Source organism: Oryctolagus cuniculus, chromosome 1 (genome assembly GCF_051225735.1).
Source record: "Oryctolagus cuniculus isolate XC-2025 breed Fujian yellow rabbit chromosome 1, ASM5122573v1, whole genome shotgun sequence".
Classification (NCBI taxonomy): Eukaryota; Metazoa; Chordata; class Mammalia; order Lagomorpha; family Leporidae; genus Oryctolagus; species Oryctolagus cuniculus.
Window position 1 is genome coordinate 59,539,695 of NC_142867.1, and position 21,460 is coordinate 59,561,154.

Consider the following 21,460-nt stretch of genomic DNA (forward strand, 5'->3'; position numbering starts at 1 on the left):
GCTCAGAGCATTTTCGAGCTCTTAGGTAACCAAGGTGACAAGAGGGAAGCAGATCCTTCTTCCTGTTTCCCCATGCATATTTGTTCTTTTTCACACAGGAAGAGCTGGATAAAGGAAAGAAGGTAGGTAAATGGATAAGGACGAACAATAGGAATCTTAAGATATTTTAGATCCATAAAGAAGAGGATTGCTCAGAGAGTCTTATAAAGAGGGAGCCAAGAAGGTCTTTGAGTTCATTTTCAGATTCCAAACCTGCAAGAGAAATTTCTTGAGGCTACTTTCCTCAGAGCTCCCTTCACATCCTTGTTCCTCAGGCTGTAGATGAGGGGATTAAGCATGGGAGTCACCATTGCATAGAACACAGAAACCAGCTTTTCTTGATCTTTGGAAGATTTGGGTGTCATATAGGTGACAATTGCTGATCCATAAAAAAGGATGACCACCACTAGGTGGGAACCACAGGTAGAAAATGCCTTGAGCCTTCCTGCAGCTGACCTCATCTTAACCACAGTCAGGAGGATGCGGCTGTAGGACACCAGAATCAGGGAAACAGGTATGAGGAGAATCAGCACCCCCATAAGGAAAATGGCCATCTCTGGAGTTCGAGTGTCTGTGGATGCCAGGACCAACAATGCAGGGGCCTCACAAAAGAAATGTGCGATGGTGTTGCTGCCTCGGTAGGGCAGCGTCAGTGTGAAAGTGGTGTCCACCACAGACACGACAATGCCACTGCTCCATGATCCTGTGGCCAGCTGTGCGCACACCCTCCAGGTCATGATGCTAGGGTAATGTAAAGGGCTGCAGATTGCCACATAGCGGTCGTAAGCCATCACGGCCAGAAGGGCACACTGTGTACACCCAAAAATGAGGAAGAGTAGCAGCTGAGCGGCACAGCGTGGGAATGACATGACCTTCTTCCTGGAAAGCAGATGAGCCAGGGCCTGAGGAACTATGTTGGTGGAGAAACAGAGGTCAGCCAGAGACAAGTTGCAGAGAAAGAAATACATGGGTGTGTGCAGCCGGGAGTCAACCTGAACGAGGGACATGAGAAGCAGATTTCCAAGCACAGTGACCAGATAGACTCCCAGGAACAAGATGAATAGCAGCTGCTGTGTGTGTGGATCCTCAGAGAGTCCCAGAAGGAGGAATTCTGTCACCTGTGTCTGATTTGTCTGCCTCATAGTTTGCCTCCCTTTGCAATAAGAAGTCGCTATCTACTAATCATAGGTATGCACAACATGTGAATTCTGTAATTCAGAATTGGAGGGTTGGCAGTTTCACCACTCACTACCACGGGTTTCAAAGTCCCACTTTGAAATATTTAGAACATTACATGTGTCTTCAGTTGGAATATTTTCATCTTAAGATAATATATGTGATCATATTGTGCATTAATCATTGGTGTCATCTGGCAAATATAGAGTAGAGCAAAAGAATCATCTTTGTTATTCTCAGTGTTGTATTTCGAAAATACAATAATGATATGGATTGGATTCATCTGTAGAGTTATGCCATTTAATTTCAGTTCCTTATCAATGTAATTCCTTGTATCTTCGGCTGCTTTGTCACATCTTACCCATTTCATAATAGTGTTGATTTTTAAAAGCTGATTTTGACATTTAACTGTTCCTGTTGTCTTTTCCTTGAAAGGACAGTCCCAAAGGAATAAGAGTTCAAAAAGAGGCAACGTACCCTGTGGAACTGACATATTTCTAACATCAAGTGTCTGTTGAAGGAGCCAGGAAAGTAAGGGATCATTTCTACCTGCAGCTTCACTGGAGTATCGTAATTAATTTCAACTGAGAAGGGGATTCCAAAATAGCAGACACACCACAACTTTGCCTAATATCCCATTCCATCCAAACAGCAGTATTCTCCTACCACTAGTCCACTGCCTCTCACTATATTATCCCCCCAAAGATGAAGAACTCTTTGGAAAATTGTCTACATCTTTTTCCTTTCTGTGTCTTTCTAAAGACTTAGTAAAGAACTTCATTAAATAAATTATAAATGACAGATAAGTAAAAAAAAAATAGTTTGCTCAGAGTTAAGCCTTGATGTTTATAAGGCCTGCCTAGAGAGATTTGAAAGAATTTGGGAGTATAATAAAATTTTATGGAGCTGATCTAAATAGAAGCAAAAGAAATTTACTTAAATGGTAATGTTTAAGGTCCTGGGCAAGGGTTATGGCTATAAATCCTTTATCTTTCTGGAGAATGTTCTCAAAATAAGGTCTTAAATACATTGGATAGTATCTAGCATTATCATGGAAACCAGTTATATCAAAATACATTTACTGATGTAGTTTTAGAAAAGAAATATGTAGACAGCAATCTATGGGCGTTATCCTCAATTGTTACAGTGTGATACAATTGTACTTCTGATTTATGTTGTTGACAAAGTCATAGATATTTCTAATACCGGTATGGATTGGTTACATCTATTCATATTAGAATGAAATGTTAAGTTTAAGTTAGAGGATAGTAAAAAAATAAGAAGTATTTCACATGAAAATTAAAGAACAATTAATTCTAGGTTAACAACTGTTGGGCTATAAGAATTCCCAGAAGTGTTCTAAAGGGGTAAAAAAGCAAAAATTATATCTCATGCAATCTATTAATGAAGTCTAAAATCTGGATGGGTTTGTGAGTCAAAGTGCTGAAATATTTCAGTTCATATCTGGTCTCAGGACTAAATTGGAAGGTGGCATTGAGAAGAAGGTCCCACTGTACTTTTATTTAACTCTTCAGTGCTTGTTCACTTTATAGTTGGAAGCGCTTAAGAGAATAGTATGCTCCAGACAATACTTCAGCTGTATAACAAAAGCTGATTAAGTATAGATGTATATTTAATGTATATAAATATCATTAATATAAATTCATTAATATAAATATAGCTATTGCTGATTAAATATAGATTCCCATTTCCTGCCCTCAATTCCTGGGATTTCTCCACAACATCCTTTTCCATTCCTAGTCTCATCCCCCACACACAGACACTAGCACACACAAGTGCGCATACTCACAAACACCTAGTCTGTCTTATAGAACAAGTATACAAGTGTGCTGCAGCATCAGGTACTTACCTCCCTCCTAGTGTGTAGCAAATCACATTGAAATGACTGGTCTATCTCTGGGACTGTAAGATATTCAAGGGCAGAAGCCACATCTGAATCATCTTTATTACAAATCATGACACATAATAAGTGTCTGAAACAAGTTCTTCAAGTGATTTATTTGAGACAAAGTAGCAGGAGATAGGGTGGTGAAGTGAGTCACATTTGAAACTGACTTGTGATTTGTCAGATGCAGGGCTCTCACCCACCCTGGGATTTCAGGGTCAGAAGACAACACTCTTCACCTCTTCCAGGTTGTCTTAAAAATGTGATTCACCCTTGAAAATGTGGAGGAGAAAATGTTCTCCCAGGCGACTGTGAATCTGCCCCCAGGGTCAAGCAGCTTCACTAAGAAAATCATGCTTCCTGTCACCCTTTCTGCCATTTTATTCAAGCTTTTCTCCAGATTTAACAGGGACTTTTGAGTTTGCTTATGTAAAAAATAAAATATGTCACTGGATGTGGGACAGGATGACAGGGTCGCAGAAACATTGTCTAAACTGACAGGTATTTTAGGGAGAGGAGACAGAAAACCCAGAGGGAAAAACACTAAACTCAGAGAAAAATACTAAATTTCTCCTCTGATTCCATGATACTCCATGCTTAAATTGAAGTATTTTGTATCCTACACACCCACTTCCCATTTTCCAGACCCAGCTTAACAGAGGCACAACAATCCCCAACCAAAGGACCCATACTGGCTCCATGGAATTTCTGCCTGTGTCTCCGTAAGGGGAGGACCAGGGTTGTTTTTGGTTGTTTATTTTGTTTTTCCACATATAATTTCACATTATGGTTGTGGTTTCACAAGGTAGATACACTGTAGGAAAAACCTTGGCAGGATCTATTACAGAAGATTTAGTCCTAAGAATCAGATTAATTGGACAAAATTAGTTGAATTTTAAAAATCAGACCTATAAAAGTACTGAAACCAATTCATTCCCAAAATAGACCAGGTTCTCCCCAACCCTACTTTGTTTAACTTGTACGTCATCTAATAATAATAATCTTACCCTTTTCTCATCTGATGAAGAAAAATAATCAGACTAGCATATCATCAGTAGTAAAGATACTGCACTCCTGAGGGAGAAAGCGCTACAGTTGGATTGCTTACAGCATGGGAGTGGAGATAGCAGCATTTGTCATAAAGGCAAAGAACTTTGAAATACGTCTTCAGTCAAGACCAAGGACAAGGCAGGAAGGGGACTCTCCACATCTCCTATGTCCCTGTGCTCCATCCAAAAGGTTTTATTATTGACTTCAGGGCATGTTGTGCAGTAATATTCCATTTAAATGAGGTATAAAGTAGGGGAGGGTTACAGGGAGTGGCTGAAGTCTCTGGAGTGGCTGAAGTGCTCAGGAGAATTCCAGATCATTAGTGTGGGTCCTATGTTGTGTTTTCTCACAGAAGGATCCCAAATGGTTATAAGGAGGAGAGAAAACAGCAGGTAGTTAGCACTGATACCTCCACGTATAGGCCCCATCACGTGTTGTTTCTGTGTCTTCTCTTTGGGGAAATGTTGTATTGTTGCAGTTAAGTAGTGTATTTGATTTCTGGAGGTACCATTCAGATCTGGTACATGCGCTCTGTATGTTTTCAAGAAGGTTCATCATTTATGGAATGTGACTATGATATACCTCAGATAATAATAATTCAATGGTGTGAATAATGTCTGTGCTGGTCAGAGCTCAATTAATAACACTTCTGATTATTAAGGTCAAGGCTAATGGATTGCAATATGCATTCATATCTGAGTTTTGGCAGGTATCACATGTCTGACGTGGTTCTGGAAATTTATTATACATTTGCAGAATCCTAAATGGCCAGTGCAAGAAGCTGAAAGACCAAACAAAAATTAGCTGTGAAGAGGCAAAGAAAACTAAGCAGAATCCTTGAATCTGGGTTGGGTGTGGATGAGGGGAGTTGAGATCAGGATCTGTAGAGAGCCCTCTGGGAAACACCCAACTCTCAGTTGCAGCCCCTGAATGATCTCCAGAGAAAGAGCCACATAAATTTGGACCAGCTGTCACAAGACCTGATTGAGTAGAATATTCTGTTAGGTCAATTCATTAATTGTATGTTTGTCAGCAAACAATTTCTCTTCCTTCCTTCCTTCCTTCCTTCCTTCCTTCCTTCCTTCCTTTCTTTCAGTGGCAGTGGATGCTACCATATCCAGTTTTCAGGCTCAGCCATCAGCAGTTCCAGTACGTTTGTCCTGTGTTGATGGTATTATCAGTGTAAATTGTACCATCTAGTGTCAAATGTCAGTCATGTCCTATTTGGGCCAGTTCTATGATAGGATTTTGATCTATATTTCTGGCTACAGGGCTTGAATTACTATTGTTTCAACATTTTTTACTTTTAGCTTCAGTCATATACTGTCAGTTTCTGTTATATACAACTAAATATCCTGATTGATATGTCATCTACGGTATGTCATGATTTCTGCATGGGTGTACTAAGCATTTTGCATTATAAGTTTTTTGAACCTTCATTCTCCTTCTCCCTCCATAGCACAAACATAGTGTTTACAAGCAGGCAGCTTTTCATTGGTAATATGAGGAAGTTCTGTTTGTACCTGTTTTGGTGGCATTAATGGTATTATTATTCATTAATACCATTATTAATAATGGCATTACTATTATCAGTATTTGTTGCTGCATGACAAGTCATTTCAAAACTTAGTACCTGATAACAAAAACCATTTTATTTTGGTCAGGATTCTGTGGGTCTGAAATCTGAAACAGACAGATGGTAGTTCTCAGCAGTGACTTATTTAAGACATGACCATGGGGGTGAATGACTCAGATCATTGGAGAAATGAGCAGCAAGAGAATCAGAGAACAGAGAATATTTGAGTGTTGCAGCTCAAATAACAGAACTCTACAGGAAGAGTTGTTGGAGACATTGGCAGTGAACCAATAGCTAAGTCCTCAAAGAAAAGGGAAGAATGACCCGGGAATCTAAAATAATTAAAAAAAAAAAACCCATAATCTAACTTTCCTGACCGTACTGTATTTATTTCTTTTACCTCACTGTGAAACTTCTCCATTGTAGAGTCTACCCTTTGCTTCCATTTTCTTACCTTTCCATTGCATTTATCCATTTTTCTTTACTACAACAGAATACCCCAAGCAGCCTAGCTTTCTGAAGAGGCTTGTTTAGTTTGTACTTTGAGGGTCAGGAAGTTCAAACATCATGGAGCAGGCTCTTGTGAGGACCCTCTTGGCTGCATCACATCATGGCAGTCCAGGCAGGCGTGTGTTTATGTGTCTATGACTGTCTGGTCTCTCTTCATGATCACACCAGGATTAAATTATGGGGCTACATGATGACTTATCTAAAATAATCAACTTCCCCAAGGCCACCCCTCTGATACTACCCACTTAGTATCTCACAATGGGTATTAAATTTCAACATGTGAAGCCTTAGCACCCTCCCTTCACTACAATAAATCTCATCTATGTCATAACTAGCAGCCAAACTCACCAAATTTAATGAATTTTCTGTGCTTTGTTAAATATTTATTATAATTTTTGAGAGAGAGAGAGAGAGAGAGAGAGGTCTTCCATCTGCTGGTTCACTCCTCAAATGGCCACAATGGCCAGAGCTGGGCCAGACTGAAGCCAGGAGTCAGGAGCGTCCTCTGAGTATCCCATGTAGGTTCAGGGGCCCAAGCACTTGAGCTGTCCTCTGCTGCGTTCCCAGGCATATTGGAAGGTAGCTGGATCAGAAGTGGAGCAGCCTGGACTCAACCTGAACCCATTTGGGATGCTGGTGCTGCAAGTGGTGGCTTAACTCACTATGCCACAAAGCCAGCCCTGAATATTCTGCTTTTATTTACATTACTTCATTTAGCAGACTAAATGAAGGTTTTTTTTGGTGAACATACCAAGATTAGAATTTGCCTATTGTGATAGTTATAGCAAATATTTTATTTTTCTTATTTTGCATCATAAGCAAGTTATCTTTTTTAAAAGATGAGTTATGGGGCTGGCGCTGTGGTATAGCTGGTAAAACCACTGCCTGCAGTATCAGCATCCCATATGGGTGCCGGTTAGAATCCCAGCTGCTCCACTTCCAATCTAGCTCTCTGCTATGGCCTGGGAAAACAGTAGAAGGTGGCCCAAGTCCTTGGGCCCCTGCACCAGTATGGGAGACCTGGAGGAAGCTCCTGGCTCCTGGCTTGGGATTGGCACAGCTCTGGCTGTTGTGGCCAATTGGGGGAATGAACCAGTGGATGGAAGACCTGTCTCTTTCTCTACTCTCTGCCTCTGCTTGTCTGTAATTCTGTCTTTCCAGCAAATAAATAAATCTTAAAAAAAGAGAAAGGCTGGCACCATGGCTCAATAGGCTAATCCTCCGCCTGCGGCGCAGGTACTCCGGGTTCTAGTCCCTGTCGGGGTGCCAGATTCTGTCCCAGTTGCCCCTGTTCCAGGCCAGCTCTCTGCTGTGGCCTGGGAGTGCAGTGGAGGATGGCCCAAGTGCTTGGGCCCTGCACCCGCATGGGAGACCAGGAGAAGCACCTGGCTCCTGGCTTCGGATCAGCACGGTGCACCGGCCGCAATGGCCATTGGAGGGTGAACCAACGGCAAAAGGAAGACCTTTCTCTCTGTCTCTCTCCCTCTCTCACTGTCCACTCTGCCAGTCAAAAAGAAAGAAAGAAAGAAAGAAAGAAAGAAAGAAAGAAAGAAAGAAAGAAAGAAAGAAAAAAAGATTGCGGCCTACGCTGTGGCACAGCAGGTTAAAGCCCTGGACTGAAGTGCCGGCATCCTACATGGGCATCAATTCTAGTCCTGGCTGCTCCTCTTTTGATCCAGTTCTCTGCTATGGCCTGGGAAAGCAGTAGAAGATGGCCCAAGTCCTTGGGCCCCTGCACCTGCATGAGAGACCCGGAAGAAGCTCCTGGCCCCTGGCTTCGGATTGGTGCATATCTGGCATTTGCAGCCAACTGGGGAGTGAACCAGCGGATGGAAGACCTCTCTTGTCTCTACCTCTCTCTGTAACTCTTCCAAATAAATAAAATAAATCTTTAAAAAATATTAGTTAATAACAATCAGGAAGAAGGGAAAGAGAGAGAGAGAAAGAGAGAGAGAGAGAGAGAGAGACTCTGTCCACTGGTTCACTCCCCAAATGCCAGTGCTGAGCAAAGCTGAAGCCAGAATCCAGGAATTCCATCAGAGTCTTCTACACAGATGGAAGGGACCCAAGCACTTGGGCCATCATTGGCTGCTTTCCCAGGTGCATTATCAGGAAGCTGGGTCAGTAGTGGAGCAGACTTGAACCAGCACTTTCTTATAGGATGCCAGTATCACAAGTGGTGGCTTAACCTGCAGTGATACCATGCTGGTCCTGATCATTTTTCTTTAAAGATTTATTTATTTATTTGAAAATCAGAGTTACACACAGAGAGAAGGAGAGGCAGAGAGAGAGAGAGAGAGAGACAGAGAGAGGTCTTCCATCCGCTGGTTCACTCCCCAATTGGCCGCAACTGTCGGAGTTGTGCCAATCTGAAGCCAGGAGCTAGGAGCTTCCTTCAGGTCTCCCACGCGGGTGCGGGAGCCCAAGGACTTGGGCCATCTTCCACTGCTGTCCCAGGCCATAGCAGAGAGCTGGATGGGAAGTAGATTAGCCAGGACTCAAACTGGCACCCATATGGGATGCCGGCACTGCAGGCGGCAGCTTTACCCACTACACCACAGTGCCAGCCCCAGCCTCAATCATTTTCTATTGTACAGATGAAAACAATACATTTTAAATCTTCTTTAAAATTAAAAAAGCTAAGACATAAAATTTGTACATATTTGCGGGCTACTATGTGATGGTTTGGTACATCTTTTAATGTGTAAGGTCCAATTTGGGTAAATATAATTATATTTTTGGCCAGCGCCATGGCTCAATAGGCTAATCCTCTGCCTGCGGCGCTGGCACACCAGGTTCAAGTCCTGGTCGGGGCGTCGATCCTGTACCGGTTGCTCCTCTTCCAGTCCAGCTCTCTGCTGTGGCCTGGGAAGGCAGTGGAGGATGGCCCAAGTGCTTGGGCCCTGCACCCCATGGGAGACCAGGAGAAGCACCTGGCTCCTGGCTTCGGATCAGCGTGGTGCGCCAGCCGCAGCGCGCTGGCCACAGCGGCCATTGGAGGGTGAACCAACGGTAAAAGGAAGACCTTTCTCTCTGTCTCTCTCTCTCACTGTCCACTCTGCCTGTCAAAAAAAAAAAAAAAAAAAAAAAAAGAAGAAGTAAGTAAGTATAAAAACAACTATTTCACAGGAATAGAGACAGGCCTGAAAGTAATAATGAAATTCCAAGATGTCCATTTCATTCATATACTTATTTTTGTACTCTGCATATTACCTACCACAAATCATAGCAAATGTGTTTTCTGGTGTTTTCAAGAGGAAAAAATGAACTGGAAAGTATTATTTCTCCTGTTGTCTTTTTTTCTTTTCTTTCTTTTTTTAAATATCATCTATTTACATGAGATGTAGAGTTACAGACAGTGAGAAGGAAAGCCAGAGAGAAAGGTCTTCCATCCACTGGTTCAGTCCCAAAATGGCCACAACAGCTGGAGCAGGGCTGATACAAAGCCAGGAGCCAGGAGCTTCCTTCAGGTCTCCCACAAAGGTGCAGGGGCCCAAGGACTTGGGCCATCTTCTACTGCTTTGTTGGATCAGAAGAGGAGCAGCTGAGTCTTGAACTGGTGCCCATATGGGATGATGGCACTGCAGGCAGAGGATTAACCTACTGTGCCACAGCGCTGGCCCCATCCTCTGTTATCTTTCACAAATAGAAATCTCCTAGGCCTAAATGATTCCATAGTAAAGGCTCTTCCAGACATTTTGATTGTTTTAATTGGAGTCTTTCCACATTTTGTATGACCTGTACGTACACACTAAAACTATCCTTGATGTTTGAATCATGCATGCAATGCATTTTAGACGACATTTCAGGATAATATAGTCTGTATGTCCTAGTTTTCAATCTGATCATGCTGAAGCCATATTTATGGCAGCTGAATTCACTGTATGTTCCTCAAAACAGCATCTGACAGCTTTCATAACCAGGACATTACTGAACGTCTCATGTTTTTATTTCTTTCCTATGTTCTAGTTGAAAGTGTAATATTGTTGGCCGGCGCTGCGGCTCAATAGGCTAATCCTCCACCTGCGGCGCCAGCACACCGGGTTCTAGTCCCTGTCGGGGTTCCAGATTCTGTCCCAGTTGCCCCTGTTCCAGGCCAGCTCTCTGCTGTGGCCCGGGAGTGCAGTGGAGGATGGCCCGAGTACTTGGGCCCTGCACCCGCATGGGAGACCAGGAGAAGCACCTGGCTGCTGGCTTCAGATCAGTGGGATGCGCTGGCTGCAGCGTGCTGGCCATGGCGGCCATTGGTGAACCAACGGTAAACAACGGTAAAGGAAGACCTTTCTCTCTCTCTCTCTCTCTCTCTCTCTCTCACTGTCCCCTCTGCCTGTCAAAAAAAAAAAAAAAAAAAGAAAGTGTAATATTGTCTTTTGTACATGGCCTTCACTCACATGTCTCTTCCTGAAGTTACCTAGTTCATAACTGCCAAACGTCTGCTCCTCCTTAAAGGATGTTACCGCAGTTCTAAAAGTGAGACCCCTAGCACACCGCCTCTGGGTGTGAAGCTTTCTTCCAATAGTTTCCTGAGAGCCCTCTCCACATCCTTGTTCCTTAGGCTATAAATTATGGGGTTCAACACTGGAGTCACCACTGTGCAGAACACAGATATCATCTTATCATGCTCCTTTGTGGTCTTGGAGTTTGGCTGCATGTAGGTCAATATTGCAGATCCATAGAAGAGATCAATAATGAGATGAGAGGTATAGGTGGAACAAGCCTTGAGCCTCTGCATCTGTGTGTGATGCCCAGACTGCATCTGGGGCACAGTGGAGATGATATTCCAGGAGGAGATTAGGATGAGAAAGACAGGAGCTAGGAGGATTACCACGCCCATTGTAAAGATGGCCATTTCCGTGCCATAGGTAACTGCGGAAGCCAGCTTCCGAGGAGCAGAAGGCTCACAGAAGTAGTGATTAACTATGTTCTGATCCTGATAGGGAAGACAGAAAGTAAAGGTGGTATCTACCAGAGACACTAGTGCCCTAATAGTGCAGGACCCAACAGCCAGCTGGGCACACACCCAATGTGTCATGATGGTGGAGTAGTGCAGGGGCTTGCAGACAGCCACATACCAGTCATAGGACATCACTGCCAGCAGTGCACACTCTGTACTCCCAAGTAGAAGGAAGACAAAATGGAGACTGTTTTCACTTTTACCAGGAGGTGAACAAACACTTGAGGGACATTGCTGGTAGAAATACAGATATCTGTGTAAGAGAGGTTTCTTAGAAAAAAGGTTTCTTAGAAAAAAGAGTTGAGAATCCATGGAGGTGAGAACAATGATGAATAGGTTTCCAAGCGGAGTCAACAATAAATGATGAGGAAGAGAATAAATAGTAGAATCTGGGTCTGCAATCTGATGAGAGGCCCAGGAAGATAAACTCTTGTACACAGGTTTGGTTTCTTTCTCCCCTAGAGATGTATGCCCATTTATCTGTTTGGCATAGAGAGTTTCCCCAGTATTGGATGGAGACTTGTACCCTGGTGGGATTGGCTTGTTTCAGCTTGTATCACTGCCAGCCGCACACTGGCCTGACACACACTGCAAGGTTGCACAGGGTGATGACTTGAGACCCAGATATGACCCACCTAGTGCCAGTCTGGGAGACTGAGGATCTCTGTCATCCTTCCTTCAACCTTGGAAGACAGCAAAGAACCAGAAGAATGTTTTGGGATTCAATGTCGTTCAGGAAAAACCAACACTGAGAAGATCCTAACAGATGCTTGTGCCCAAGTCAGTGATGCAGACAGAGGCATTGGATCTGTGTGCCAAATGGAATTCTGAGGCCCCATTTGAGCAGCTCTATATCCTAGCTAGAATCACCAATGGCTGGTAAGAGTGGCATCAGGTGGTAAGTCCAGCTCAGGAGCAGACAGGCCTTAGCAGGGCTGGCTTTGTTCCTACCCCGCAGGTTACACAGGTCTTGGAGGGCTATGAGTTTTATGTACTATGTATTTTATGTATTATGTATTATTGTGTCATAGGACTAAACACTTAGGCTTATCCAAGCCCCTGGAAGAGGTTTTAGGGATGAGTATTTTAGATAATTTTTAGATACTTCCATAGTTCATTCTGAAACACTCATTAATTTTGTGACAAATAAGTGCTTGTGGAACACAACTGGTGAAAACACACTGAGCAGACCTGATGCAAACATTGATTTAGGCCACCATCTAGTGGTGAAATAGCAGAAGTGTCCATAGGCTCAGAGATCACCTGCTTAGAATTTCTGGAAAGACAGCCACAAACAAAGCCAGAGTATCATAACCCATCTTTCAATGCACACATGATGTCAACATCAACAAACATCAGGAACTTCCAGGAAGCTCAAGTGTTTGGCATAGGGGTTAAGATGCCACTTGGTATGTTCACATCCCATATTAGAGTACAACTATCAAGACCAGAAAGGTCAAATGTCATCAATCTTGCTAACTACTACTGATCTCTTTATTCTATTGCTTCATGATTCAATCTTAGTAAAGTGCATCCAAGAATTTGTCCATTTCTTCTAAGTTACCAATTTTTTTGCCACATAATTGTTCGTAGTAATCACTAACAGTACTTTGCATCTCTATGGTATGAATCTTAATGTTTCCCTTTTCATCTCTAGTTTTATGTATTTCAATGCTTGGATGAAGACATCAAAATAACATTTTTTAAGGAAACTCAAGAAACTTCTAAAGAACACAGAGAAATGATTTAATGCTCTAACATAGAGTCTTGATAGAGAAATGGAAACTATTAAAGAAAATCAAACAGGAAACCTTCAACTGAAAATGACACTTAGCAAAATTAAAGATGCAATAGAAGGCATCAATAGTAGAATAGATGAATTGGAAGAAGGAATCAGTTCAAGCTTTTTGAAAATACCCAGTCAAGGAATGGTGAGAGTTTACAGGTAATTTGAGATGGAGGGAAAAGAGCAAACATTCAAATTATTAGGGGTCAGGAGGAACTCAAGAATGACAAAGGGGTTAAAAGCATATTCAAAGAGACAATAAAAGGAAACTTTCCAAAGTTTGACCAAAGAGATGAAAGTTCTCTACAATGAAGGCTGTAAATCATTGAAGAAAAAGAAATTGAAGAGGATACAAAGAAGTCAAAGATCTACCATGTTTAAGTATTGGAAGAATCAATATACTTAAAATTTTCAAACTAGCTAAAGTCATATACAGATTCAATGCGATCCCCTATCAAGATACCAAAGGTATTTTTCACATATATAGAAGACACTAGCAATATGTATATGTGAACACAAAAGAACATGAATAGCCAAAGCAATTTTGAGCAAAAAAGCACAAAGCAGAACGCATCACATCGCTGGACTTCAAAATGTATTGCTAAGCTACATAATTAAAACAGTGTTGTGTTGGCGTAAACACAGACACGTGGACCAACGGAGCAGAATAGAAACCCAAGAAGCTGACTGATCTTTGACAAAGGTGCTAAGAATATGCATCGGGAAAAGAACTGTTTTCAATAAATGTGGTGCTGGTAAAATTGGATATCCACATGCAGAAGAAGGAAACTAGACCTTTATCTTCAACCACGTGTGGAAATCAACTTAAAATGGATTAGAGGTATAAATGTGAGACTTTAAACTTCAAAATTACTAGAAGAAAACATAGGGAAATACTTTAGTACACTGAGATGGGCAAGGATTTTTTTGGATCAAAAATCCCGAAACAGAGGAAATAAGAGCAAAAATATACACATATACACAATTTCACCAAATAAAGAGCTTCTGGCACAGTAAAGGAAACAATAAAACATTGAAGAGATAGTCTAAATAAAATATCTGCAAGTTTTGTATCTGACAAGGAGTTAATAACCCAAATCTCTAAGGAACTCAACTCAATACCAATACTTCAGTTAAAAAATGTAAATTAGATAGATATATACAGACATTTCTCAAAGTGAAGGATACAACTGGCTGACAAGTACATGGAAAAATGCTCAATATCATTAATCATTAAGGAAATGCAAATAAAAAGTCAATGAAATATTACCTCACTCCAATTAGATTGGTTATTATCACAACAACAAAAGATAACAAATGTTAATGAGGATGTGGTGAAAAGGGAACCCTTGCACACTGTTGGTCGGAATGTAAATTAGTACCATTATTGTGGAAAATAGCATGGAATTATTTAAAAAATTAAAAATAGAACCACCATCTATGACCCACTTATTCTACTACCGGTTATATAGCCAAAGTAAATGAAATCAGTATCTCACAAAGACATCTTATATTTACTGCACTCTTAAATTTATTGCAGCACCACTCACAGTAGTCAAATAAATAACCTAATTGACAATCCACTTATGAATGGATAAAGAAGATGTGGTACATAGAAACTGTGGAATAGTACTCAGCCACAAAAGGATGAAATCTTGTCCTTTGTGACAACACAGGTGAAACTGGAGGTAATTATGTTAAGTGCAATAAACTAAGCACAGAAAGACAAGTGTCACAAGATTTTACTTTTATGTGAAGTCTCAAAGAAAGGGAGATCTCATAGAAGGTAAAAGTATCATGGTGGTTTCCAGAAATTCAGGAGGGAGGAAGGAGGATGAAAAATATGATTACTGGGTAATAAATCATATTTAGATATGAGTAAGACATTTTGAGTCTCTACTGCAGAGTAGAATAACTATGGATAATTTTAGTTTACTGTATACTTCTCTATTTTACAAAATACAAACTGAAAGATTGGATTTTTAATGTTTCTACTATAAAGAAATGTTAAATGCTTGAGGATAGAGATGTATTTACTCTGGACATTACACAATGCATACATGAATCAAAACATCACATGATACTCAGATATGTAAAGTTCATGTGTCTTGAAATAAAAACTTTAAAAAATATTAAAATAAAATAATGGAAGAAAATAAGTTAAATTATTGTGATATTTTGATAGGAATAGACTTTAAAAGCCTTTTAAGAAACTACAATGAATAACATATACTCAGTTATTGCATATACTCAAAGACTTCTGTGAGATAATATCATGAGCAATATTAGAAGATAACCATGAAATGGGAAAAATATCTGGGGGTGATGCCAGACAATAGTTAAATAGTTTTGTTACACTAAGAATCTGTATAATACACTATGAAAATTAGCTTCAAGAAATAATGGGTCAAGGACACAAACAGAATATTTATAGAGAAGTAACATAGATTACTACTAAGTACAAGAAAACTATTCAATGTTATTATAACTCTGCAATTACAATTACCACATTGAGATATACATTTTTCACCTAGATTAACAGCTAAGACTTTAACAAGAAAAATTGTAATAAAAATAAAACTAGAACTTGAGCATTTAGTACATAACAGACATTATTTTAAAGGTTTTATATGATTACAACCTCCTAATAACATTATGATACAGATATTATTATTGTTGTCTTGCAAATGGAGAAACTTAGACATAGAGAAGTTATATTACTTTCCAAAAATTACACAATATTTCAGAACACATTAGCTATACAATGAGAATGCAAAGAACAAGACACATTTGCAAATGCAAGTTGGTAGGAAAAATCGTACAATCTTTCTGGAAAATAATTTTGCTGAATTTACTAAAAGACTTAAGTAGACATATGCTGTGACCCAGTTCTCAACAGTATAGAGCAGACATAAATTTGCTATTGTTTTTTTCCCTACAAGGAGTATAATACTTACTTACAACCTTCAAGGATGTTAATTGGTCCATTTTTATTAATGGGTAGGGTCACTGTGCTTTAAAATATCATGCCTATTTTTATTTCCTTTCTTGGTGGGACTGGACAGACAAGCAGAATAAGGTTCCTTTTAAGCACCTTCCTTGCTTTCTTCTCTCATTTTTGTACAAGATCTCAGTGTCATCTCTTTGTTCTTCCATATCATGTTGTCAGCTACAAAGTAATACGATGATAGAGTGAGGATTTTAGATGTAAAGATACTTGAATTTCTTGAAAAATTTAGGCCAGTTTAAGTGCTTAACCCAAACTGAGGAGAGCTCTGAGCTTCAGGATCATTTAGTTAGCATTAGCACAATTAATTAAAAATTATGCATTATTTTCATTCTTTTCTAGACCAAGACTAGAGTGGTAGGGGTTCCTGAGTCTGCAAGGCCTATTACAACACAATAGTCCCATACCAGTTATTCTGATTTTGAAATTCACTTAGAGTCCCTTCTAAAAGAATATTCTAAATTGCAAAAAAAATTAATGAGCAAGTATTTCATCACACTACATAATGAAATAATAGAAACAATTTAAACAAACAATAGAGGATTAGGCAAATTACACATTTGTATTATGTGAAACTAAGCTATGACTAAAACAATATTTGTGAAAGACTTACTTGATATTAAAATATTGTTTACATATTCCTAATTGAAGCATATAGAACTCAAAATTTACTGCCTAGTGTGATTTCAAGTGGACGTAACTGCAGCAGTGGAAGGAGGTAGCATATGGACATAATGTCAATCATATGTGAGCACAATGCAGAGATATTTCTCTTAACCTAGGTTAAGAACAATTCAGTGTCTTTATTGGTCTTGACATGCCAATTTGATCTTTTCTCTTCATCAGATGAGAAAATATTAGTAAGATTATTAGGGAGAGGGGAAGAAAAGTCACAAATTAAACAAAGAAGGGGATGACTGGGAATAGAATGAGAGTAAGCTAGTTTGAGTATTTTCATAGATTTATTCTTTAAAATTAAACTGTTTTGTTTAAATAGCTGGTTCTTAGGGTTAAATCTTTTGCAACTGATACTGTCAAAGTCTTACACACAGTGGATCTACCTTGTCAAACCATGATTACAACGAGAAGTTACCTTCAAAGAGGAAGAACCCCGGTTCTTCCCTTACAGAGACACAGGCAGAAGTTCCATGGAGTCAGTATTGGCCCTTTGGTTGGGGATTGTTATGCCTGTGTTGGGCTGGGTTTAGAAGACAGAAAGGGGGTGTGGAGGATACGGAATAATTCATTTTAAGCATGAAGGCTTTTTGGAATCAGTACAGAAATCTAATATTTTTCTCTCAGTTCCCTATGGGTTTATTCCATCTACTCTTCTAAAATACACATTCGATTAGACAATGTATGTTTCTGGTACCTGTCATCTTGTTCCATACCCAGTGACCTATTTTATTTTTAGAGCAATGAACTCTCAAGTTTATCTTAAATCCAGAGAAAAAGTTTAAAAAAGTGACATAAAAGCTGACAGTAAAACATGATTTTCTTTGAGAAGATTCTTGACCCTGAGGTCATATTCACAGTCACCTGGGAAGATTTCACCCTCCACATTTGCATGGAAGAATAATATTTTAATGACAAATCAGAGAGATTAGTGGGGCTTATCTTTTAATGCTGTAACCAAGGGTCAGCAAGAACTTCTTCCATATGACAAGCCATGTTCATCTGTGACTCTCATTCATCTTTCTGTCTCCAGCTACTTTGGCTTATGTAAAATCAATTCAGGCAATGTGTGTTTGACATTTATATGCCATGATTGGTATTATTTGGTGTAAATAGAAATGATTCAAATGCAGCTTCTGCTCTAGAATATCTTATAGTAACAGAGATATACAAATCATTACAATACAATTTGTTAAGACCTATAATAGAGGTAAGTGTGTGATGTACTGCACTTGTGTATCTAAGACTAGGTATGTGTGAGTATGTGCATTTGTGTATATCCATGTCTGTATGTGTTGGAGGAGGGATTGGGGAAAGGAGAAAACCCAAGAACTGAAGAATGAAGAGGGAGCCCACATGTAACCAGAAACAGATAAGGGTAGAAAAGTTATAAATTTGACTTTTGTCATGTAGGGGATACATAGTTGGAACAAGCTTTTATTTATTTATTTATTTATTTTTTAAGAGTATCTACCTAAAAAGTGAACAAGTAGCAATGCTAAAAAGGTAAAGGTACCAAACAATTAACTAGAAGTGCAGTGGGACTTTCTTCCCACTGCCACATTCAACATTAGTGCTGATATCAATTAAGAGTTGAAAGCTGTCATCACTTTGACTCAAAGACCCATCCTGACCTTGAGGCCACAGGATTTAGGTTAGATTAGATGGTGTGTTTTATCCCCCTTTTAAAAGCACTCCTAGGAATTTCTGTAGCCCAACAGTTCTTAATCTGGGATTCAGAGTGTTCTTCAATTTGGACAGGAAATCCCATTTCCTTATTTTTACTTTCTTCTTAGATTTGACAGTTCCTTCTAATTTGGATACATTGATAGTAGAAGTACTTATGACTGTCAGAAATAGAAATACAATGTATTTTTTATACTACATTGCATTTGTTGAAGATACCTCCAAATATTTAGGCTCATATTATTTTGTAATGAATGTGGTTGTTAGATACATCACTATATTTATAACTTTCAGGTTTGAATAAAGATAATTTTATCTTTTTATTCTGTGTTAGTAAAGCCCATATATTGTTGTCTTTTTAGATCTCCAAAGCTTATTTAATTATTTTAAATTTACTTATTTATTTTAGAGGGAGGGACCGAAGAAGGGAAGGAAGAGGGAAGAGAGAAGGAGAGAGAGGGAGAGAGAGGAGGAGAGAGAAGTATCTTTTAGTTTACTCCTCAAAAGCCTGCAATGAAACCCATTACTCAAACTCAATTCAGGTTTCCTATGTGGGTGGCAGAGACCTATCTACCTGAATCATAACTTATTGCTTCCCAGGATGCAAGCTAACACATAAGTGGAATTGGTAGCCAAACAGGGACTGAAACACAGGCACTGAGACATGGGACGTGGTATCCTGAGATATTCCTTGGTTCCCTAGCTCCTTCAAGATAGGTAAATTTCTTTAAGAAACACAGAGTTCTACAGGGTATTTTGGCTCAATTTGAATTCATGTAATTTTGTGACTGTCCTTTCAGGGAAGAAGCAAAAGGATTAGCTGCATGTCCAAATAATTATTGAAAGCCTACAGGATCACCAGATGGAGGAGATGGAACGAAGCAGCACAAGACTCAGGGGACTGAGGTGATAATAAAATGAATTTAAATGGCACGACATACAGATAAATCCAATTTATTCATTACTGAATTATTGTGTGGTATTCAGAATAAGGACGATGATCCCATTGATCTGCTCTACACTTGCCAGATGACACCAAAAATGAAAGCACCATCTTATAAGTATGATTTTACAATAGTGATGATGTTCTACCTACAGCAGCACAAACATCTTCCAAAGATTTAATAAAAGGGATTTTGAAATTATGGGTAGTGATGGAGAAATTCCTAAGCCCTCCAACTCTGAAATACAGAATTAACAGGTTATGTTGATAAGGAACTGAAATTAAATGGCATAACTCTACAGGTGAATCCAATCCGTATCATTATTGCATTTTCGAAATACAACACTGAGAATAACAAAGATGATTCTTTTGCTCTACTCTATATTTGCCAGATGACACCAATGATTAATGCACAATATGATCACATATATTATCTTAAGATGAAAATATTCCAACTGAAGACACATGTAATGTTCTAAATATTTCAAAGTGGGACTTTGAAACCCTTGGTAGTGAGTGGTGAAACTGCCAACCCTCCAATTCTGAATTACAGAATTCACATGTTGTGCATACCTATGGTTAGTAGATAGCGACTTCTTATTGCAAAGGGAGGCAAACTATGAGGCAGACAAATCAGACACAGGTGACAGAATTCCTCCTTCTGGGACTCTCTGAGGATCCACACACACAGCAGCTGCTATTCATCTTGTTCCTGGGAGTCTATCTGGTCACTGTGCTTGGAAATCTGCTTCTCATGTCCCTCGTTCAGGTTGACTCCCGGCTGCACACACCCATGTATTTCTTTCTCTGCCACTTGTCTCTGGCTGACCTCTGTTTCTCCACCAACATAGTTCCTCAGGCCCTGGCTCATCCGCTTTCCAGGAAGAAGGTCATGTCATTCCCACGCTGTGCCGCTCAGCTGCTACTCTTCCTCATTTTTGGGTGTACACAGTGTGCCCTTCTGGCCGTGATGTCTTACGACCGCTATGTGGCAATCTGCAGCCCTTTACATTACCCTAGCATCGTGACCTGGAGGGTGTGCGCACAGCTGGCCACAGGATCATGGAGCAGTGGCATTGTCGTGTCTGTGGTGGACACCACTTTCACACTGACGCTGCCCTACAGAGGCAGCAACACCATCGCACATTTCTTTTGTGAGGCCCCTGCATTGTTGGTCCTGGCATCCACAGACACTCGAACTCCAGAGATGGCCATTTTCCTTATGGGGGTGCTGATTCTCCTCATACCCGTATCCCTGATTCTGGTGTCCTACAGCCGCATCCTCCTGACTGTGGTTAAGATGAGGTCAGCTGCAGGAAGGCTCAAGGCATTTTCTACCTGTGGTTCCCACCTAGTGGTGGTCATCCTTTTTCATGGATCAGCAGTTGTCACCTATATGACACCCAAATCTTCCAAAGATCAAGAAAAGCTGGTTTCTGTGTTCTATGCAATGGTGACTCCCATGCTTAATCCCCTCATCTACAGCCTGAGGAACAAGGATGTGAAGGGAGCTCTGAGGAAAGTAGCCCCAAGAAATTTCTCATGCAGGTTTGGAATTTCCTTTTGACAGTGTTAATAAATATGGAGACCTTGGTGGACCCCTACCAGTATGAATTGCATGGTAATCCCATTACTTTAGAACGTAAAACGAGGAGATTCTTATCCTTGGAACTTTTTCTATGGACCAACCATTTATCATTTTCCACTTCTGTATTTATAAAAGGGAGAGAGGAAAAAATTTATAACAGGAAGCAGCATTTACTCCATTGTGTTTCAGTATTTGAATGTAAGAATTATAAAATTTGGGGCCGGCGCTGTGGTGCAACAGGTTAACGCCCTGGCCTGAAATGCCGGCATCCCATATGGGCGCCAGGTCTAGTCCTGGCTGCTCCTTTTCTGATCTAGCTCTTTGCTATGGCCTGGAAAAGTAGTAGAAGATGGCCCAAGTCCTTGGGCCCCTTCACCCGTGTGGGAGACCAGGAAGAAGCTCATAGCTCCTGGCTTCAGATTGGTGCAGTTCCAGCCATTGCAGCCATCTGGGGAGTGAACCAGTGGATGGAAGACCTTTCTCTCTGTCTCTACCTCTCTCTGTAACTCTATCTTTCAAATAAATAAAATAAATATAAAAAAAAAAGAATTATAAAATCCTTTG

At 40.2% G+C, this 21,460-nt stretch overlaps 3 protein-coding genes across 3 annotated transcripts; 1 reads left to right on the forward strand and 2 right to left on the reverse strand.

Moving 5' to 3' along the window:
- Window positions 1–239: 239 nt before the first annotated feature.
- LOC100342423 (olfactory receptor 2D2) lies at window positions 240–1,181 on the reverse strand. Its single transcript, XM_070060209.2, has one exon. It carries the CDS (start codon window positions 1,179–1,181, stop codon window positions 240–242), a length of 942 nt encoding a protein of 313 aa, XP_069916310.1.
- A 9,529-nt stretch (window positions 1,182–10,710) lies between these two features.
- OR2D3 (olfactory receptor family 2 subfamily D member 3) lies at window positions 10,711–12,530 on the reverse strand. Its single transcript, XM_070060222.1, is given in 6 exon segments — window positions 10,711–11,390; window positions 11,393–11,495; window positions 11,497–11,567; window positions 11,570–11,611; window positions 11,614–11,669; window positions 12,475–12,530. Coding segments are annotated over 6 exon segments (1,008 nt in total).
- Window positions 12,531–19,927: 7,397 nt separating this feature from the next.
- Window positions 19,928–20,875, forward strand: LOC100341916 (olfactory receptor 2D2). Its single transcript, XM_008268208.3, has one exon. The coding sequence runs from the start codon at window positions 19,928–19,930 to the stop codon at window positions 20,873–20,875; it is 948 nt and encodes a 315-aa protein (XP_008266430.3).
- The last annotated feature ends 585 nt before the right edge of the window (window positions 20,876–21,460 follow it).